The 15,880-nt window shown below is 51.9% G+C and overlaps 1 protein-coding gene across 1 annotated transcript; it reads right to left on the minus strand.

Annotated features, from left to right (window-relative positions):
• Nucleotides 1–2,135: 2,135 nt before the first annotated feature.
• P3h1 (prolyl 3-hydroxylase 1) lies at nucleotides 2,136–15,727 on the minus strand. Its single transcript, XM_038334771.2, has 15 exons — nucleotides 15,205–15,727; nucleotides 13,278–13,430; nucleotides 12,555–12,744; nucleotides 11,842–11,973; nucleotides 11,070–11,209; nucleotides 8,784–8,873; nucleotides 8,437–8,489; nucleotides 8,146–8,267; nucleotides 6,413–6,540; nucleotides 6,195–6,290; nucleotides 5,580–5,730; nucleotides 3,985–4,102; nucleotides 3,310–3,385; nucleotides 2,947–3,087; nucleotides 2,136–2,610 (listed from the first exon to the last, which is right to left on the minus strand). The coding sequence occupies exons 1-15, from the start codon at nucleotides 15,676–15,678 to the stop codon at nucleotides 2,455–2,457; spliced, it is 2,220 nt and encodes a 739-aa protein (XP_038190699.1). The 5' UTR covers nucleotides 15,679–15,727; the 3' UTR covers nucleotides 2,136–2,454.
• Between the last annotated feature and the right edge of the window lie 153 nt (nucleotides 15,728–15,880).

A 15,880-nucleotide genomic window follows, 5' to 3' on the forward strand; every position in this document is an offset into this window, starting at 1 on the left:
AGCCAAACTGGAATCCCACAGTCCTCTGCAGCTTCCCATCCACTGCAGCTGGCATATTGTCTTCCTCCTTCTTAAGGGCCATGAACAACTTGAAGCTTCACTAGGAGTCTCAGGTAGTTCACTGTTTGACTAGGACAAGGACATCTTGTAGTGCATGGGGCAGTCTAATGGCATCTTTACTCCTTGGGAACAGCACTATGTACAAATCTTTGGTACCTCTACCCCAGCTCTGCAGCTTCCCTAGGCACCAGAGACCAATGAGTGCCATGCCCATATCTTCCCTGGGTTTGCTGAGTTGTTCCTGATGCCTATGAAGCTCCTACAGGCTGTCTCCATCCCAAGCAAGCTTCCTCATCTTGCTGACCCGCTCTTCTACATGCTTTCCTAACACAGGCCAAGCATGTGCAGTTGCATCTCAGCTGGGACCCTGACATCACTCCTGGCTTCTGGATGAGTCTCCCAAGTTTAATTACACACATTTGCCTTGGTCCTATTGCCACTGAAAACATCTTACCTTTTGTAAGCTCGAAAGAGGTAGTCTGCTGTCAGTATGTAGTTAGCATGCATTGAAATTGTAAAAGCCAGCTGGGCAGTGGTGGCACACACCTTTGATCCCAGCATTCAGGAGGCAGAAGCAGGCAGATCTCTTGAGTTCGAGGCCAACCTGGTCTTCTACAGAATGAGTTCCAGGACATCCAGGGCTACACAGTGAAACCCTGTCTTGAAAAAAACCAACTGGCCAACTGACCAACCAACCAACCAACAAACCAACCAACCAACCAACCAAAAATTGAAAAACCCATCTGCCCCAATATAGTAACTTCTGGAAAACCAGGATGAGGCTGATGTAGAGTACTGTAGTGTAGAATTTTTCCCCTTTTTTCATTTTCTCTTTTTTTGGTTTTTCAAGACAGGGTTTCTCCGTAGCCTGTCCTGGAACTAGCTCTTTTAGACCAGGCTGGCCTTGAACTCACAGAGATCCGCCTGCCTCTGCCTCCTGAGTGCTGGGATTAAAGGCATGTGCCACCACTGCCCGGCTTTTCATTTTATTTTTTAATTTTACATATCAGTCCCAGTTCTTCCCTCCCCTCCCCTCGTCCTGTTCCCCCTACCTCCCTCTCACCCTACTCCCCACCCCCGTGAAATTGTTTCTATTGTATCAGGTTGCTGTGTGAGAGTTCTTTTGCAAATATTCTTGGGCATCTTGGGCTCAACACATGGGTTACTCCCATCTTAATGAGGAAAGAACTTGGTCGCGTACTTCATGTTTGAGATTATCCCTCAGCTCAGGGCCCAGGCCAGGTCCAGGCATCAGAGTCCCTGTAGTTGGAGAAACAGGTAGTCAAAAGTCACCTGATATGGGTACCAGGAAGCAAAGAGTAGCAAAGACTCTTAACCGCTGAGTCATCTCTTCTTCTTCTTTTGTCTTGGGGCCCTGACTTGACTTTCTACAACAAAGGCTTAGGCTATACAAACCACACTTATGATATTTACACATTTATTACATATCTCCTATAAAATACAGCTCTGTGAGGACCAGGCTTGCTTTGCTCCCTCTCATGATTCCATTACGAGGCTGCTGCTCACTAAATAAATATTGTCTGACTGACTAATGATTGTTCAGGTGCAGGTTCCTACACTGTCCTGTGGCATCTCAAGCGTGGTGAGGGCTTGGTGCTGGCTGTGTGGCCAGAGGAGCTGAATCTCCAGTTCTGTGTTTCTGGTCTCTCAGGGCATTGTCCTGCACATGAGGCTCTCAGGTACAGGTTCTGAGGCCAGCAGAGCAGGAAGCAAACATGCCAGAGCACTGCTGACTGCTGCTCTCTGCCAGAAGGATTAGCAACAACCCGGATGCTTCGTCCACGGCTTTACAGTTTATGAGGTGCTGTCACACTCAGGGCTGTATCTGGGCCATACACGTCCCGCAGACGGTGGACACAGTGAGGATCAAGATGCCCCTTCTGTACCTGGGTTCAGCATCTGGCCTGAGGCTGCACAGGAAGTAACCCTGCTGGGTACTGGGCCAAGCCTTCCTGTGTAGCATGGGCCACCACACACTGGCCAGAGAAACTGCTACCAAACACGGTCTCTGGGGTAGAATGGAAATACTTCCTCTCCTGGAACAAACCACTAAATGAAAAAAAACGCGAATCATTTATTCTTTGGTTGTTTATACAGACATTTAAATATCATGCTGCCATTAGGCAGCTGCCTACGTAGGCCCCAGGGTGGTTCTGGGCCTATGTCCTGAGCCTCCAGCCAAGCCCGGAGGAGTGGCGCCCTGCCGCGTCCACTCTAAGAACAGTAGCACCATGGGGAAGGCTGTGGGCAGGATCCTTTGGCTGGTGAGCGGACAAAAGTGCCCCTCACTCTGCAGCCGAGATGCTGGGAAGTCCAGGGTGCAGGACAGAGTTCCCATGGGTCCAGTGACACCCATGTGTAACCCAGCTGCTGTCATAGCTCATCTTTGTGCTGTAACTCTCTGCCTGACAGAGACTTGTCTCCAGGTTTTGGGGAGCCCTGTTGGTCAGGCAGAGGCTGCGTCTGGGGGATGTCCACTTCTTCTGGGCTGAACAGCATCTTCACCAGGTCATCTGCCTGCACCCTGTCCTGCAATGGCAAACCATTTCTCAGCAAGCAACCCCCTCCCCCATCCTCTTAGCTGCTGCTTCCAGAGAGAACGGCAATGCTGCTGTAGGACCACCTCCTTTCCCAGCTGGCCTAAACTTTGGTGCCTAAGCACTGGTAGTTGGAACAGGGTCCAAGGAGTGAACCAAGGACTCCCATCATGCCTACGCTGGTCCCCTACTCACATGTGAAAAGGGTGGTCCAGGGAGGGTGAGGCAGCAGTGCCTGCAGTGAGTGCATGGGGTGGGGAGGTCCTAGCCCAGAGCTACCAGCAGCAGTTCTCAGAGGAAGGCCCAGAGCCTCCGCACACCCTCTTACTCGCTCGCTGTGTCGAGGGTCCAGCGTGAACCACAGGGCAATGGCACAGCGCTGCCCCCTGGTGACAGCCTTCACTCCATGTGGGTTCTCAGTGCCGGAAGAGAATCCCACAGCCCTTCCACACTGGGGCTGCACCTCTGCCTATGGAGAGGAAAGAGGCGAAATGGGAAAAGTCTCAGGAGAGTAATGGGTAATTAGGACCAGGACCAGAGGACAGTCAAAGGAGAGCTGCCATATCCCAAAGTCCCTGGCTTGGGGACAGGTACCACTGGGGGAAGCCCAGTGGTCATTCTGTGCACTGGGGACATCAGCTCTAGAGAACAGGGCTTCTGTCCCCGGGAATGAGGACAGAAAAGCACTCACCGTCACAGTCTTGGCATCTAGTTCAGTGAAGTAAAAGTTTCCTCCATCAAAGTCGCCATTGAGGTATAGGATGGCACTGGGAAGGCAGGGAATCCAGACACGGCTTATCACCTGCTCCCTGGAACCCCCCTCTGTGTGCTTTCTTTTTTTAAAGCTTTTTATTTATTATGTATACAGGGTTCTTCCTGCATGTGTCCTACAGGCCAGAAGAGGGCACCAGATCTTATTACAGATGGTTGTGAGCTACCATGTGGCTGCTGGGAATTGAACTCAGGACCTCTGGAAGAGTGCTCTTTACCTCTGAGCCATCTCTCCAGCCCCCACTGTGTGCTTTCAGCCAGCAGCTGGAGGCCAGAATCTTTTTTGAAGCTATAAGCATCTCACAAGGTACCCCCCCCCCCCCGGCCTGGGAGACGCCATCACACCCTAGCTAGTGAGCTTGTGTGCCCAACCCCGCATGCCCTCCTATCACACCCTTCCTGAGGGCTTCCCCTACTGACAGTCTTCCTGTGTCTTCCTGTGTGGAAACTAGGGTGAGGACTGGCCCCTGCAGACAGCTTGCCTCTGCCTGTGTGCACCAAGGGTGGGGAGGCAGAGTACAGGACATGGAGGGACTTCCGAGGGCAAGTACAGTGCCCAGTACAGTGCCCTGGCACCCCCCTGTGGTGCACTTACCTGTAGTCCCGGAAAGTGTAGGCAGGGGGCTCCTTGATGCACACAAGGGTCTCAGCATTCAGGATGCAGTTATCCACATGGACTGGGTGGCTACTGTCCTTCCTCTCAGCCTGCGACTCTGAGGCCAAGAGAATCCATGTTAGAGCAGGACATACAAGAGACACAGTGAGAGACTCTCTTGTTGACACATGGGGCAGGGGACAGAGGAGTGCACTCAAATGTATGTGAGTCTATGGAACTGTCATGGACTGGGCTGTGAGGAGTCTTTGGTTAAGCCACAGCTTAGCGATGCCAACAAAGCAGATTGGGCTGAGTGCCATCATCCTGGGAGAGCTAGAGACTTTCTTAAATAGAAGGACCGTAGCAGTAAACAGAGGAAGCTGGTGGGCACAGCAGGCCTGCAGGAGGGGTGGCGCAGCTCAACAGAAACAGCATAGTGTAGCCAGAGAAGTGGGGCTCTGGGACTAGGGATGGCGGAGAACCACACAGGGAGAGAATATGGAAAGAGAACAGACAGGGTGACTGTAAATGCCAGTGGATCACACCTTCCTCCAGTGTAAACCTTGGCACACTTTGTGTGGGGATGGCAGATGCTGCCCCATTGGGTCCAGCCAACCACCCGCACCTGCCTGTCTTCCTCTACACCTCTCCTGGGGCATCTCTTCTCTCTGCCTCCTTGCCACTTCCAGATTTCCAGCCTTCATGCTCACCTACTATGGTCACTGCTGACCAGCTCCCCCGCCTCTATTCTGCTCCACCTGCTCCCAATCTTGCCACATAGAGCAGCAAGATTCATCTTTTAAAAAGGAAGGCTCTGCCAGGCCCTGCAGTGTCTGCCGATTCCTCCCCGTGCCAGCACTCCTCCACCTCGGGGCTCTGTGGCATGCAGCCAAGTGCCTGACACATTCCTGCTGTGTCCAGATTTTCTTCGAGCTTTTAACACCCTGAGGGAGAGAGAAGTGCCAGCCACCTTCCAAGGAGGTGCTGGTGCCAGAGTCTTCTGAACGCTACGGCAGGACAGAGCTGGCTGTGGGCCACAAGTGATCCCTGCAGCCTGGCTCTGCCTCCCCCCTGCTCAGGAAAGTACAGGGGGTATCAGGAAGAAGAACAAGGTCCTGTACCTCTCTGACTTCATGCCCTAGCTCCCACACAAGACTGGTATCTAACAGTTACTAAGAGAGCTAAGAGAGCGCTTGCTTGCTGCCCAGTGCGGGACCAAGTGAAAGCAGACAACACAAACTCCAGAACGTGGCTCTCTGAGTTGGCAACATTCTCAGCTCCCATGGTGCTTCCATTCTGTTAGGACTGGTCTCCCTGGCTTGCAGGGCTTCCTGTTTCCCTGTGGACTCCATAAACACATCCATCTTGCAAACTTCCCACCACTTTCCCTGGAAGGCTTCCTGACCCCTGGCTAGTTGACGGGATCTTTCTCCACGCTACTGCCAGATTCAACATGTTGGGCTGCAGCCTACGTACTTGCGCAGGTTTCTCAGCCAGCATGAAGGGACCACGCCCTCTTCTTCTCCATGTCAGTGTCCCGTGCAGCGGCAGAGCACAGCCTACTCGCGAGAAGCTGCAGGGGTGATGAGGCCTACCTTCTATTGCAGTGCGGCACACCAGGTGGGAGTAGGAGAAGTAGAGGGGTGTGTCCAGGCGGAAGTAGGACTCCATGACACGCCGAACCTTCTCTGTCACATTATAGTACATGTGGGCACTCTGCAGAGGAACTTTCCCTTCCTGCCCAAGCTGCAAAGAACACTGGTGGTCAGCGGCCCTGCCGCTCCTCTCCAGGCTGCCAGGACACTGAGGTACAGGCTGCATAGCGAGAGCATCTCCCTCCCGCTGCTGACGGGGCAAACTCTCTGTTCACTAAACCCAACATCTCCTCTCCCCTCTCCTTCATATTTCATGTACCCTGTTGAGGAACACGGCCTCTGGGGTCAGCCCCGATTCACAGCCAGCCCACACGCCTGGGGACCCGTCTCGTCTCACTTGCCTCATTTTTATTACGCCTTGTCTAACAGCCAAGATTTACAAGGAAATCTCGTTGGCAGAGCTTATCCTCACTCCCCGGCAGCTGGGATGTCAGCAACGAGACAGTTCTCCCTATCTACCTCCCACCGCACTCCTCCAGAGCTGGAGTGGCCTCCTCCTCCCTGGCCAGTAGGTTCTCCCTGCCCCATGCTCTAGAGAGCCAGGACGGACTTTACCTTGAGAGCCTTGAGGACAGTGACACCGTAGAACTTTTCATTTGGGGTGTGTGGAGAGGTCTGACCTCGGTAGCCATCTCCTGAAGTTGCTGCTGCCTAATGGGCCCAGAGGACAAGACGAAGTTAGTCAGGGCAGTGTCTGATGAGAGGTGACAACTAAGGGTAACAGGGACCCATGCACTCAGGAGGGGAGCGCTCGGAAGCGGGGCGACGCTTACGTTGGTCAGTCTCTGCAGCTCCTGGCACTCCTCGTCAGAGATCACACCATCCATCACCACCCGCCGGGAGCCATTCAAGACTTTGGAGTTCATAGTGAGACTGATGCCTTCATACAGCAAGGGGCCACCTGCAAATCAAGGACAAGGCTGACGAGTCCCGCAGAGGCTCTGCCCAAGGCCTCCTTGGAAAACACAGGCATTCTAGAGAAATCCCTCCTCAGTCATTTCCAAAGGGAGGGTAGTCCAGAGGACAGAATCAGGAGGTCCAGATCCTGGGCCTCACTCTGCCGACAAACAGCTGCCAGCTCTTGGGCCTCTACCCACTGAGTGAACGGCTACATGTAGTTTTAAAACATGCACTTCAGGGGGGCTGGAGAGATGGCTCAGAGGTTAAGAGCATTGGTTGCTCTTCCAAAGGTACTGAGTTCAATTCCCAGCAACCACATGGTGGCTCACAACCATCTGTAATGAGGTCTGGTGCCCTCTTCTGACCTGCAGGCATACACACAGACAGAATATTGTATACATAATAAATAATTAAATAAATTAAAAAAAAATGTACTTCAGAATTAAAGAACTAACTGGGTTTGAGTCCCTGAATCCCCCACTTACTGTGAGACCTTAGCAAATTACTTAATTTACTAAAATTACTCGGAGGTTAATTTCTTTTAAATATTTTATTTTTATGTGTGTGGGTGTTTTGCCTGCATGTATATCTGTGTACCACATGTGCCTGGTGTCCAACGAATTCAGAAGAAGAAATCAGATCCCCTGAGACTGAAGTTACAAACAGTTATGAGCCACCCTATGGGTTCTAGGACTCAAACCTGAGTCTTCTGGAAGAGTAGTCAGTGCTCTTACTGCTGAGCCATCTCTTCAGACACATTTTTATTTTCCTTTTTCAAGACAGAATCTCATTGTGTAGACCAGGTTGGCCTCAAACTCAGAGATCTGCTAGCCTTTTTTTTTTTTCTAAAGATGTATTTATTATGTACACAGTGTTCTGCCTGCATGTACATCTGTATGCCAGAAGAGGGCACCAGATCTCATTACAGATGGTTGTGAGCCACCATGTGGTGGCTGGGAATTGAACTCAGGACCTCTGGAAGAGCAGCCAGTGCTGGATTAAAGGTAGGCACCGCCACAGCCCAGCCCAACCTTAATTTTTGATCAATTACTCTAATAGCAGCTACCTTAGGAGTTTGACAGCAGACTAATGTGAACACACAGAGAGGATGTGAGTGGAGGATGCTTGACTACCTACTGTGGATACATGTATGGTCCTGGCATTTGTGTGTGGGAAAGGATAAGAACAGAGAGGAGCTGACAAAGGCAATGGAAGAGGAAAAGGCAGGAGAGGAGAAGGAGAGCAGAGAGCGGCCATCACCGGGGGTTGGGAGCACGGCAAATGGAGCAGAGAAGACAGGAAGGTTTTGGCTTTTAATAATACCATGAGTGGTCAGAAGAGAGTTTGGAGAGGGAGACAGGAAGGTTTATGCCATCCACACTTACTGTGACTATGCTAGTCTAACTGACACAGGAATCTCACTTCTAAGGCAAAGGCCCATTCTCAGGGCTGTCTGGATGTGGAGGAAGTCCTGGTGCCTACTGTTCAGGCAGAAGCTGGTATATGATGGGCTGAGTAAAGCCCTACTGGCTGCTGCCGCCTGGTGAATGTGGGGAGACCTGTCTGGCTGCCCACTCTGTGGGCATGCCCCCCTCTGCTGGCTCACCTTCCCTAGTTAGTCTGCTCACATCCAAAGACTCCTTGGTCTTTTCCTCCACGAGGGTCTCGATCTCCTTCATAAGGTCACCAATCTCCTGGGAGATGCGGGCTGCAGTTTCACGTTCTGACCTGTGAGCATGGCAGTGTTGAAGGTTGTGGGGGCCGGCCCCAGTTCCCACCCCAACTTCCCAGACTGAACCTGCCCACCCCTGGCAGGAGTTCTCATCTGCCTGGGCGCAGGAAGCCTCAAGCGCTTCGTCAGACCGATCCAACCATGGCATTTCTACAAGGCCCTCACTTCTGTTTCTCTTGCAGTCTCTTGGGAATCACCTCTTCCGGGGTCCACGAGTCCTGAGGTGGGTCAGAATAACAAGTAGGGTGACTTAATCTTCCAGGTCCCAGTGTATGACACGGGGCTTCCAGAAGTTCACTGCCTCAATGCCTGTGAGGAAGTGGGCTCTTGAAACCTGTCACTTTTAGTAGCCCAGGGTTCCCTTTCCTCTTCCATTTTGCCTCCCATCCTCAGGGTCCACACATCCCATTCTTGGCTCAGCCCCAGTCTCTCCTCAGAGTTGTGCAGCGTGGACTCCCTCACCTCTCAGTGCCCCCCTCTTTCCCTTCCTTCTAGTTCCTGCTGTGGCTCACCGGATCCACAAAGGGAATTCCAAAAATGTCGTAAGCGAAGAAAAGCAGTTCTTTCTCCAGCAGGCTTCGTTGTCGGTAATCCTGGGCATTCTGAGGAAATAAAGACTCTCCTAGAATTTAGCTCTACCCTTTAGCCCTAGGATGGTCCTCCCTGGCATTTTACATTTCCCTATGTGACTGAGGTATTTTCTCCCCATCACAGGTTATGTGCTGCCCAGTCTGGGCCAAAGGTCTTTCTTCTGTGCTCAAGAAGACACTGAGGGCAGCATAACTCAGCTATACTGGATGGAAGATCCCAGTGGATCTCCCAAACAGATCTGATCATTCTCAGAATGGAACATGTGCTTCACAACACCAATTTTTTTTTCAATTCTGGGAACCGAACCCAGGGCTTCAAGCATGCTAGTAAGCTCTCTGCCAACAGAGCTGTATCTGCAGCTCTCCTTTTACTTTCTTTATTTTATTTCTTTATTTTGTGTGTCCTGGAGCGTATGACTTCCACAGTGCACGTGTGGAGGTCAGAGGGTAACTTTGTGAAGTCTATGGTGTCCATCCACCTTTATGTGGGTTCTGTAGATTAAGCTAGGTCACAAGCTTGTGTGGCAAACAATTTTTTAAAAGAATCTTTTATTCTATTTATTTATTGTATGTGTATGCACATGTGTTCACGTGTCTGTGTGCATGTGTGCGTGTATACATACAAATGCTGCAGCGTAGTTGCAGAGGTTGGAGGATAATTTGCAAGTTCCCTCCTTGTATCACGTGGGTCCAGAGATCAAACTCAGGTCATCGGTCTCGGCAGCAAATGCCTTTACCCACTGAGTCATCTTGCTTGCCATTTTTGTTTTGAGACCAGGTCTTACTATTCAGCCCAGGCTAGCCTTTGCTTCCTGAGTGGGAGCCCACGGGTTAAAGAGGAAGGAGCAGCAGGACTGAGAGTGATACTCCACTCAGACCCAGGGATTGGGTCCTCGGGCCCATGTTCTTGCTACTTGGCCACCTGCCACCCCATCAGAAGGACCAGACCCCATCCCCCTGAGGGCAGGCAGCTGCAGAACAGCTAAGCGTGGCATTCTGACATCCCATGTGTGCTCAGGGGGAGGGCTTACCCAGGGCAGGGAAACTGAGTCCTTTCTGGGGTCACATCTTTCCCCAGGTCCCCTGCTAGGATCCAAGCAGCAGAAGGAAGAGAAAAGGACAGTAATAAAGGTGAGGATGTTCAAGGGGAGACATGTTAAAGGAGTCATCAGCTATCAGAATCGCCCAAGAGGAAGAGAAAATTTTAAGAAGTTTAAATTGTTTGCTTCCTCCTCCAGATGCCAGACACCAAGCCACATGTGCGACCTCACTTAACTCTCACCAACAAGTCAATGAGGGTACAGGAAGCAGACCCCATTGCTGTTACTTGTTAGCCTACAATGACCTACTGCGTATCAGCCATGTGTCAGGAACCATGTCAGTACAGGGACAAGGCAGACAGCAGATCCCTGCTGCCACTAACTAGTAAGATCCAGCGCACAAGTTATTTCACGGCTACAGCAGGCAGAATGCCTGCACAAACGACAGTCGTGCTGATTACAAAGGGGCAAGGCCTGGGCTGGGGCTCAAACCAATGCTAGCGACTCCCTTCCCGGTGGAGAGTTCTAGGTAAACGTTCCCAGGTGGAGTATTTTCCTTCCCCTTCCCGGGCTAATAGGTCATAAGGAAGGGAAAAAGTATTAACCAAGCAAGACAAAGACAGGAAAGACCGTCTTAAAGCTAGATGGCCACCATCTAGTGGCCAAGAAGGGTAACTACAAGAAAGCAAGTGTCACCTGGAGGAGCTGACAATAGGATTCTTTTCTCTGGAATCTCAATTCCAGAGAGGTGTGGGAGGAACCGTGTCGTCCCCTCAGATAGAAGTCTTTCTTTCTCATTCTAGAGCCGTGAGAAATGCTGACTGATAGGAGAGAACAGACAATGGCAGAGAGACATGCACTTGGGGGTGGGGGAACAGAACCAGAAACCCATTATGAAGGAAACAGCGCTGGTGTTGGGCAATGGCATCCAGCAGCATCTGGGTTGGGTGTCAAGCAGGGCAGAGAAACCTCTGCGTTCCAAGCTGAAGAGCACACATCCAAATTCAGAGGCCGCTGTCAGGTTCTGGCCTTCTGCAAACCCCTGGTACTCCTCCCCACCCTTAGTGACAAGCTGAGTCCAGAACCTGTCCCACCCAGCACCAGTAGCACCCTTCTGCTTTCTGATTGGGTTCAGCCAGGAGCTGTCCTCACTGAGCGACCCTCCTACCTCCCGGGGACTGATGGAGCTGGCTTCTTCTTCTCCAAGCATGGCTGTGTAATAGGCCAGATTCTGGTTCATCACCTCATCATTAGGGAAGAAGAGGAGGTAGGTCTTGGCGCATTCAATAGCCTGTGTATAGTTCCCAACTGTAAAGGAAGGAAAGAGAATGTCTTTGGGAAAGGGTGTAATCATGGGTACCAACATCCATTTAGCATGTAGTTGCGGAGAAGCCTCGAGGCCATGATGACAGGGCAAAGCAGGGCTTGCTACGCATGACTGTTTGGAAGAGGAAGATTATAAACAGATCCCTCAGCTCAGCTACACACGTACTCGTGGACACGCTATAATGGCTGGAGCCCGGTAGGTACCCAGCAAGCAACTGCTGATTTGCTGTCCCATGCCCCCTCCGCACCCCTCCATTGGGTATTTTCAGTCTCTTTACTGGGAGCAGGGCTGGGCATGTCCTGTGAGCCAGGTCAACAGTAGCACAGCCTAACTTATGCTATCCATTTTAATTCAAATGCAAAAGTAGATTACAAATGCACAAAGAGGGTCAAAAGAAAGAGGCCCTGGAGTCCTCTGTTCTTAGCTTTTGGGCCACTGACATTGGCTACCTCAGCCAGTGGCTTGTGACGAAATACCCAGGGATCACTGGGCATGTGGCCTCCCATAGACACAGATGTCAGACACATTGAAGAAGCAGAGTGGCTGCAAACCCTGCCTGTCTGGCTAACCTTCTTGCTGAGGCATCAGAGAAAGGAAAGAGAGTAGGCCTTACTGTTGTAGTAGGCAAACTGTAGATAATTATAATGTGAAGGAAGGAAGTCTTCGAAAGGCTTTTCTCGACTTGGGTGGGAAGCCAGCTCGGTGACACAGCTCTGCTTACAGCTGAGGACCTGGACATAATGATCTGGAAGGAATCAAAGATGACGAATAAGAAAGCCATGGTTTAGGATTCAAATTCTAGCTAAGATGGACAAACTGAAGTGGAAAGCAACCTTTGTGTGGTGGATATGCACATATATTTGTGCAGGTGTGTGCAGGGGTGTGGTACGCGTGAGTGCACATGTGTAGAGGCCAGAGGTGATGCCAGGGGTCTTCCTCCAGCATTTCTCACCTTATTACTACTTTTTTTTTTCGAGACAGGGTCTCTCACACAGAAGCTCATACATATGATGAGACTGCCTGACCACCAAGCTCTAGCACAGGGATTACATGGATGTGCTGCTGTGCTTGGCTTTATGTGGGTGCTTAGGAATCTTTTGCTTGAGGCAGAGGCAGGCAGATCTTTGTGAGTTCAAGGTCAGCCTGGTCTACAGAGCAAGTTCCAGGACAGCCAGGGCTACACAGAGAAAGCTTGTCTCGAAAAACATTAAAAAAAAAAAAAAAAGAAGAAAAAAAAAAAAGAAGAGACTGAGGATGAGGCTTCAGGTAGTGTGCACGCGCATCAATCTGCCCTCCCAGCCCCGGGAGGCTGGAGGATGGAGGTACCTGTGATGGCCTGGAAGAGGTCGGCACTGTAGTCCAGGTAGTTGTAGCCATTGTAGTCATAGGGCCCCTCGCAGAGGGCACGGCACTCCTCATCAGCCACAAAGTACTCTTGCAGCGCCGCCTCTAGGTGGGGCACAGCTTCCTGGGGCTTCTCCTCGGAGTAGAGGCGCACTCCTAGCCGGAACTCATGCTACTGGAGAAAAGGTATACTCAAACAGGCCCCAGAGGAACCCCTCACCTTGTCTGGAATCACTGACATGAAGGTTTTAATCCCTACTTCTAAACTGTGGACGCAAAGGGGGAGTCTGGGTCAGCTACATAAAGAAGCTGTGAGTAGATGGGCTTCCCAATAGCTTTGGATACACACAGAACTCCTAGTGCAGGGGAAGGCAGAGTTTGCTCTGTAATCCTTACACATTGCTGTAGAGCCTACAGTTTTCAGATAACGGGCTAGAGAAAGATGGTTCAGTGATTAACAACATGTACTTTCAGAGGATTTGAGATTAGTTCCCAGCACCCACAAAGGGTGGCTGGCAACTGCCTATGACTCCAGCTCTAGGGGCTATGATATTCTCTCCCTTCTCTCCCAGCCTCTTCAGGCACCCACATAAATATTCTCTCTCTCTCTCTCTCTCTCGCTCTCTCTCTCTCTCTCTCTCTCTCTCTCACACACACACACACACACACACACAGACACACAGAGGGTGAGGGGTGTCTTTTCACCATATGGGGCTTGGCCTCGAGATCCTTGAAGTCTGCTTCCTTTACCCCAGACATGGTTTGGTAATAGTCGAGGTTCTGCCGCATCTCCATGTGCTCAGGATTGCCCACAAAGAAGGTGTGTGCTGCTGCCACAGCTTTCTCTAGCTTGTTTATCTACAGATGAAGTAAAAGACTGAGTTCCCATCCAAACTCTGCGGGGTTTTCATTGTCGCTGGGTTGGTTTCTCTGTGGGTGTGTCTACTAACATGGGCTGTTGCCCTGCAGGTCAGCCTCAAACTCTCATCCCCCGACTCAGATCCCAAGTGCTGGGATGGCAGGTGAAACTTTGTCTCCAAACAAACAATTGAAATGTAGCGGCTGAAGAGTCTAAAGCCGCAATGATCTGGGAATAGGGCAAAAAAGGCGGTGAACAATTACACTGAGGTAAGAATCCAGGGGCTGGGACCAGAGGACCGCCACCATGCCCAGCTCGCACTCCCCAGTGCTCCAGGATGGGTGCCTTCCTTCCTTACCCACCCCACCTATGAACCTTTTCACCTCTAGGCACTGGTGGACTACGGCACAAGGGCTCTTTCTCCTCTTTCCACTGCCACCACTTTCTCCTTCCACCTATTCTATCCATCTGGCTTCCAGAATTAGCCTTCTGAAAGCTAAGTCTGATGGTGGTTGTCCCAAGTGTGCAGAAGGTTCCTCTGAATCCGGCCTCCCTAAACTTTGTGGTCACTTCTGTTCTCCACATACACCCCCACACCGGAGTCACTCCGGTGAACTGCCCCCATGGCACGGAGTGTATTATGCTCTAGCTCTTCTTCCCCTTGCTGGGGGTGTGTGTGGGGAACCATTCTTCAACGCCACCTCTTCTCTCAGGCAGGCCTAATTTAACTGAAGTTCCCCCCTTTGTGCTCCCACAACCCTAACTATCTGCATAACCACTTTAGCTAGCCCTTAGTGCAGTGTCTCCTAGCAGTAACACAAGGAAAAAAGAGTCAACCAGTTATTTTAATCACCTGCCCAAGAACTGGAATGTAGCAGATATTCAGTGATTGTCAATGCCAATAAATTTTAAGTAGTGCTTTTAAGTGCCATGACCTAAGTCAGAACCCAACCATTTGGGGCTTGTAGGTCCAGCTCTCCTTCCAATAACCAGAAGGGATGGAGGGCAGAAGAGGAAATCTGAGGTCTACAAGAGCCTTCAAACCTTTTAGGGAGAATCGAAGGTCTCTCAAACTTGTTGTAGTTGTACAGTCTGTGCGCGCAGCCCCACCCCCAAATGGGACTAATAGAATCTATTCAAAAGATACTGCTTCACGGCAAATCAGTTAATAAACGCCAAGTGCCCCGAGTCCTGGAAGTACACGCTGCCAGACAAGTCTGCTCCAAGCCCGTTTGTTGGTTTGGCCTTAAAGCGCTGCGGCATCCCTGAAGACAGTCATTTTCTTTAAACACAAATACAAAAACAAACAACAAAACCAAAAACTGGCATACTAGCCAGAGGGTCCTCCACAGGGAAGAACCAGGCAGCCCATGCTGGCGACGTGGCAATCCCACGTCCTGAAGGCGCTGCTCTTGAATTCGGGAGCAGGAAAAGCATGATTGGAGAAGGAACCGGAAGGAAGATGCTGCAGAAGCGCCTAGCTTCTCACTTGGACCACTTGCAATGAAGTAGGGCTGGGAGACCCAAGCGGTCGCCTCGGTTCCCTCTAGGAGGCCTTTCCAGAAGGAAAGGTCAGGTTCTTCTGGGCTTGGGCTGTCACTACTGTTTAGACCTTTAGGGTTAGCATCTGCCCATAAGAACTGGATGAAGGGGCCTGAGTCCGCCAAGGGCTCCCTAGCCAAAAGGCCCCTTTCCTCCCTGCGGACTCGTTCCTGCTCTGCTCCCCGAGAACCCCAGGTCTCCCCGGGCCGACGGGCTCCGGGCTAGTCGCACCTTGAAGTAGGCGACTTGCAAGTAGTTGTAGGGACTCCTCTTGTTGAACTCCAGGTCCAGCTCCTCGCTCATCAAGTGGGCAGCAGGAGGCCCGAGGCAGCGTCGCAGGCAGGCGGCACGGCGCAGCAGGGCCCCGAAGAAGCGCAGGTCGCGCAGGGCGGTGGCGCCTAGGTCCTGGCTCAGGTTGGGGGCCGGGCCGAGATCGAGGTCAGGCGCCCACGGCAGCTCGGCCGCGCAGCGTGTGCGACAGCGGAGGCGGAGGGCACGTAGAGTGGCCCGCGAGCGCAGCGCCCGCTCCATGTTCAGGACCACCCCGGGCCAGTCCCCGCGCGCGTAGGCGGCGGTCCCCTCTGCGTAAAGCAGATCAGGGGCTGCCACGTCCCATCCCGACTCAGAATCCTCCGCCGCCCGCGACACGGCAGCTGCGGCGACGGCCAGCAGCGCGGCCAGCAGCCTGCTGGCGCTCATCGCCATGGCCTGGCTCCTTCACTTAACGGGACAGCTCGCCTCGGGCACAAGCCAGAGTCCCGCCCCACAGAAGCCACACTCGGAGACGAGCCACGCCTCAAGCCCCGGAGTCCGAGGCCAGGAAGTTTGTACCGCCTCTTGCTTTCAACCAATCGGAACATTCGTTCTTCGCGGGGCTCCGCCTCCAAGCTCAGACACGCCGTTCAAT

This window comes from Arvicola amphibius, chromosome 6 (assembly GCF_903992535.2).
Source record: "Arvicola amphibius chromosome 6, mArvAmp1.2, whole genome shotgun sequence".
Taxonomy (NCBI): domain Eukaryota; kingdom Metazoa; phylum Chordata; class Mammalia; order Rodentia; family Cricetidae; genus Arvicola; species Arvicola amphibius.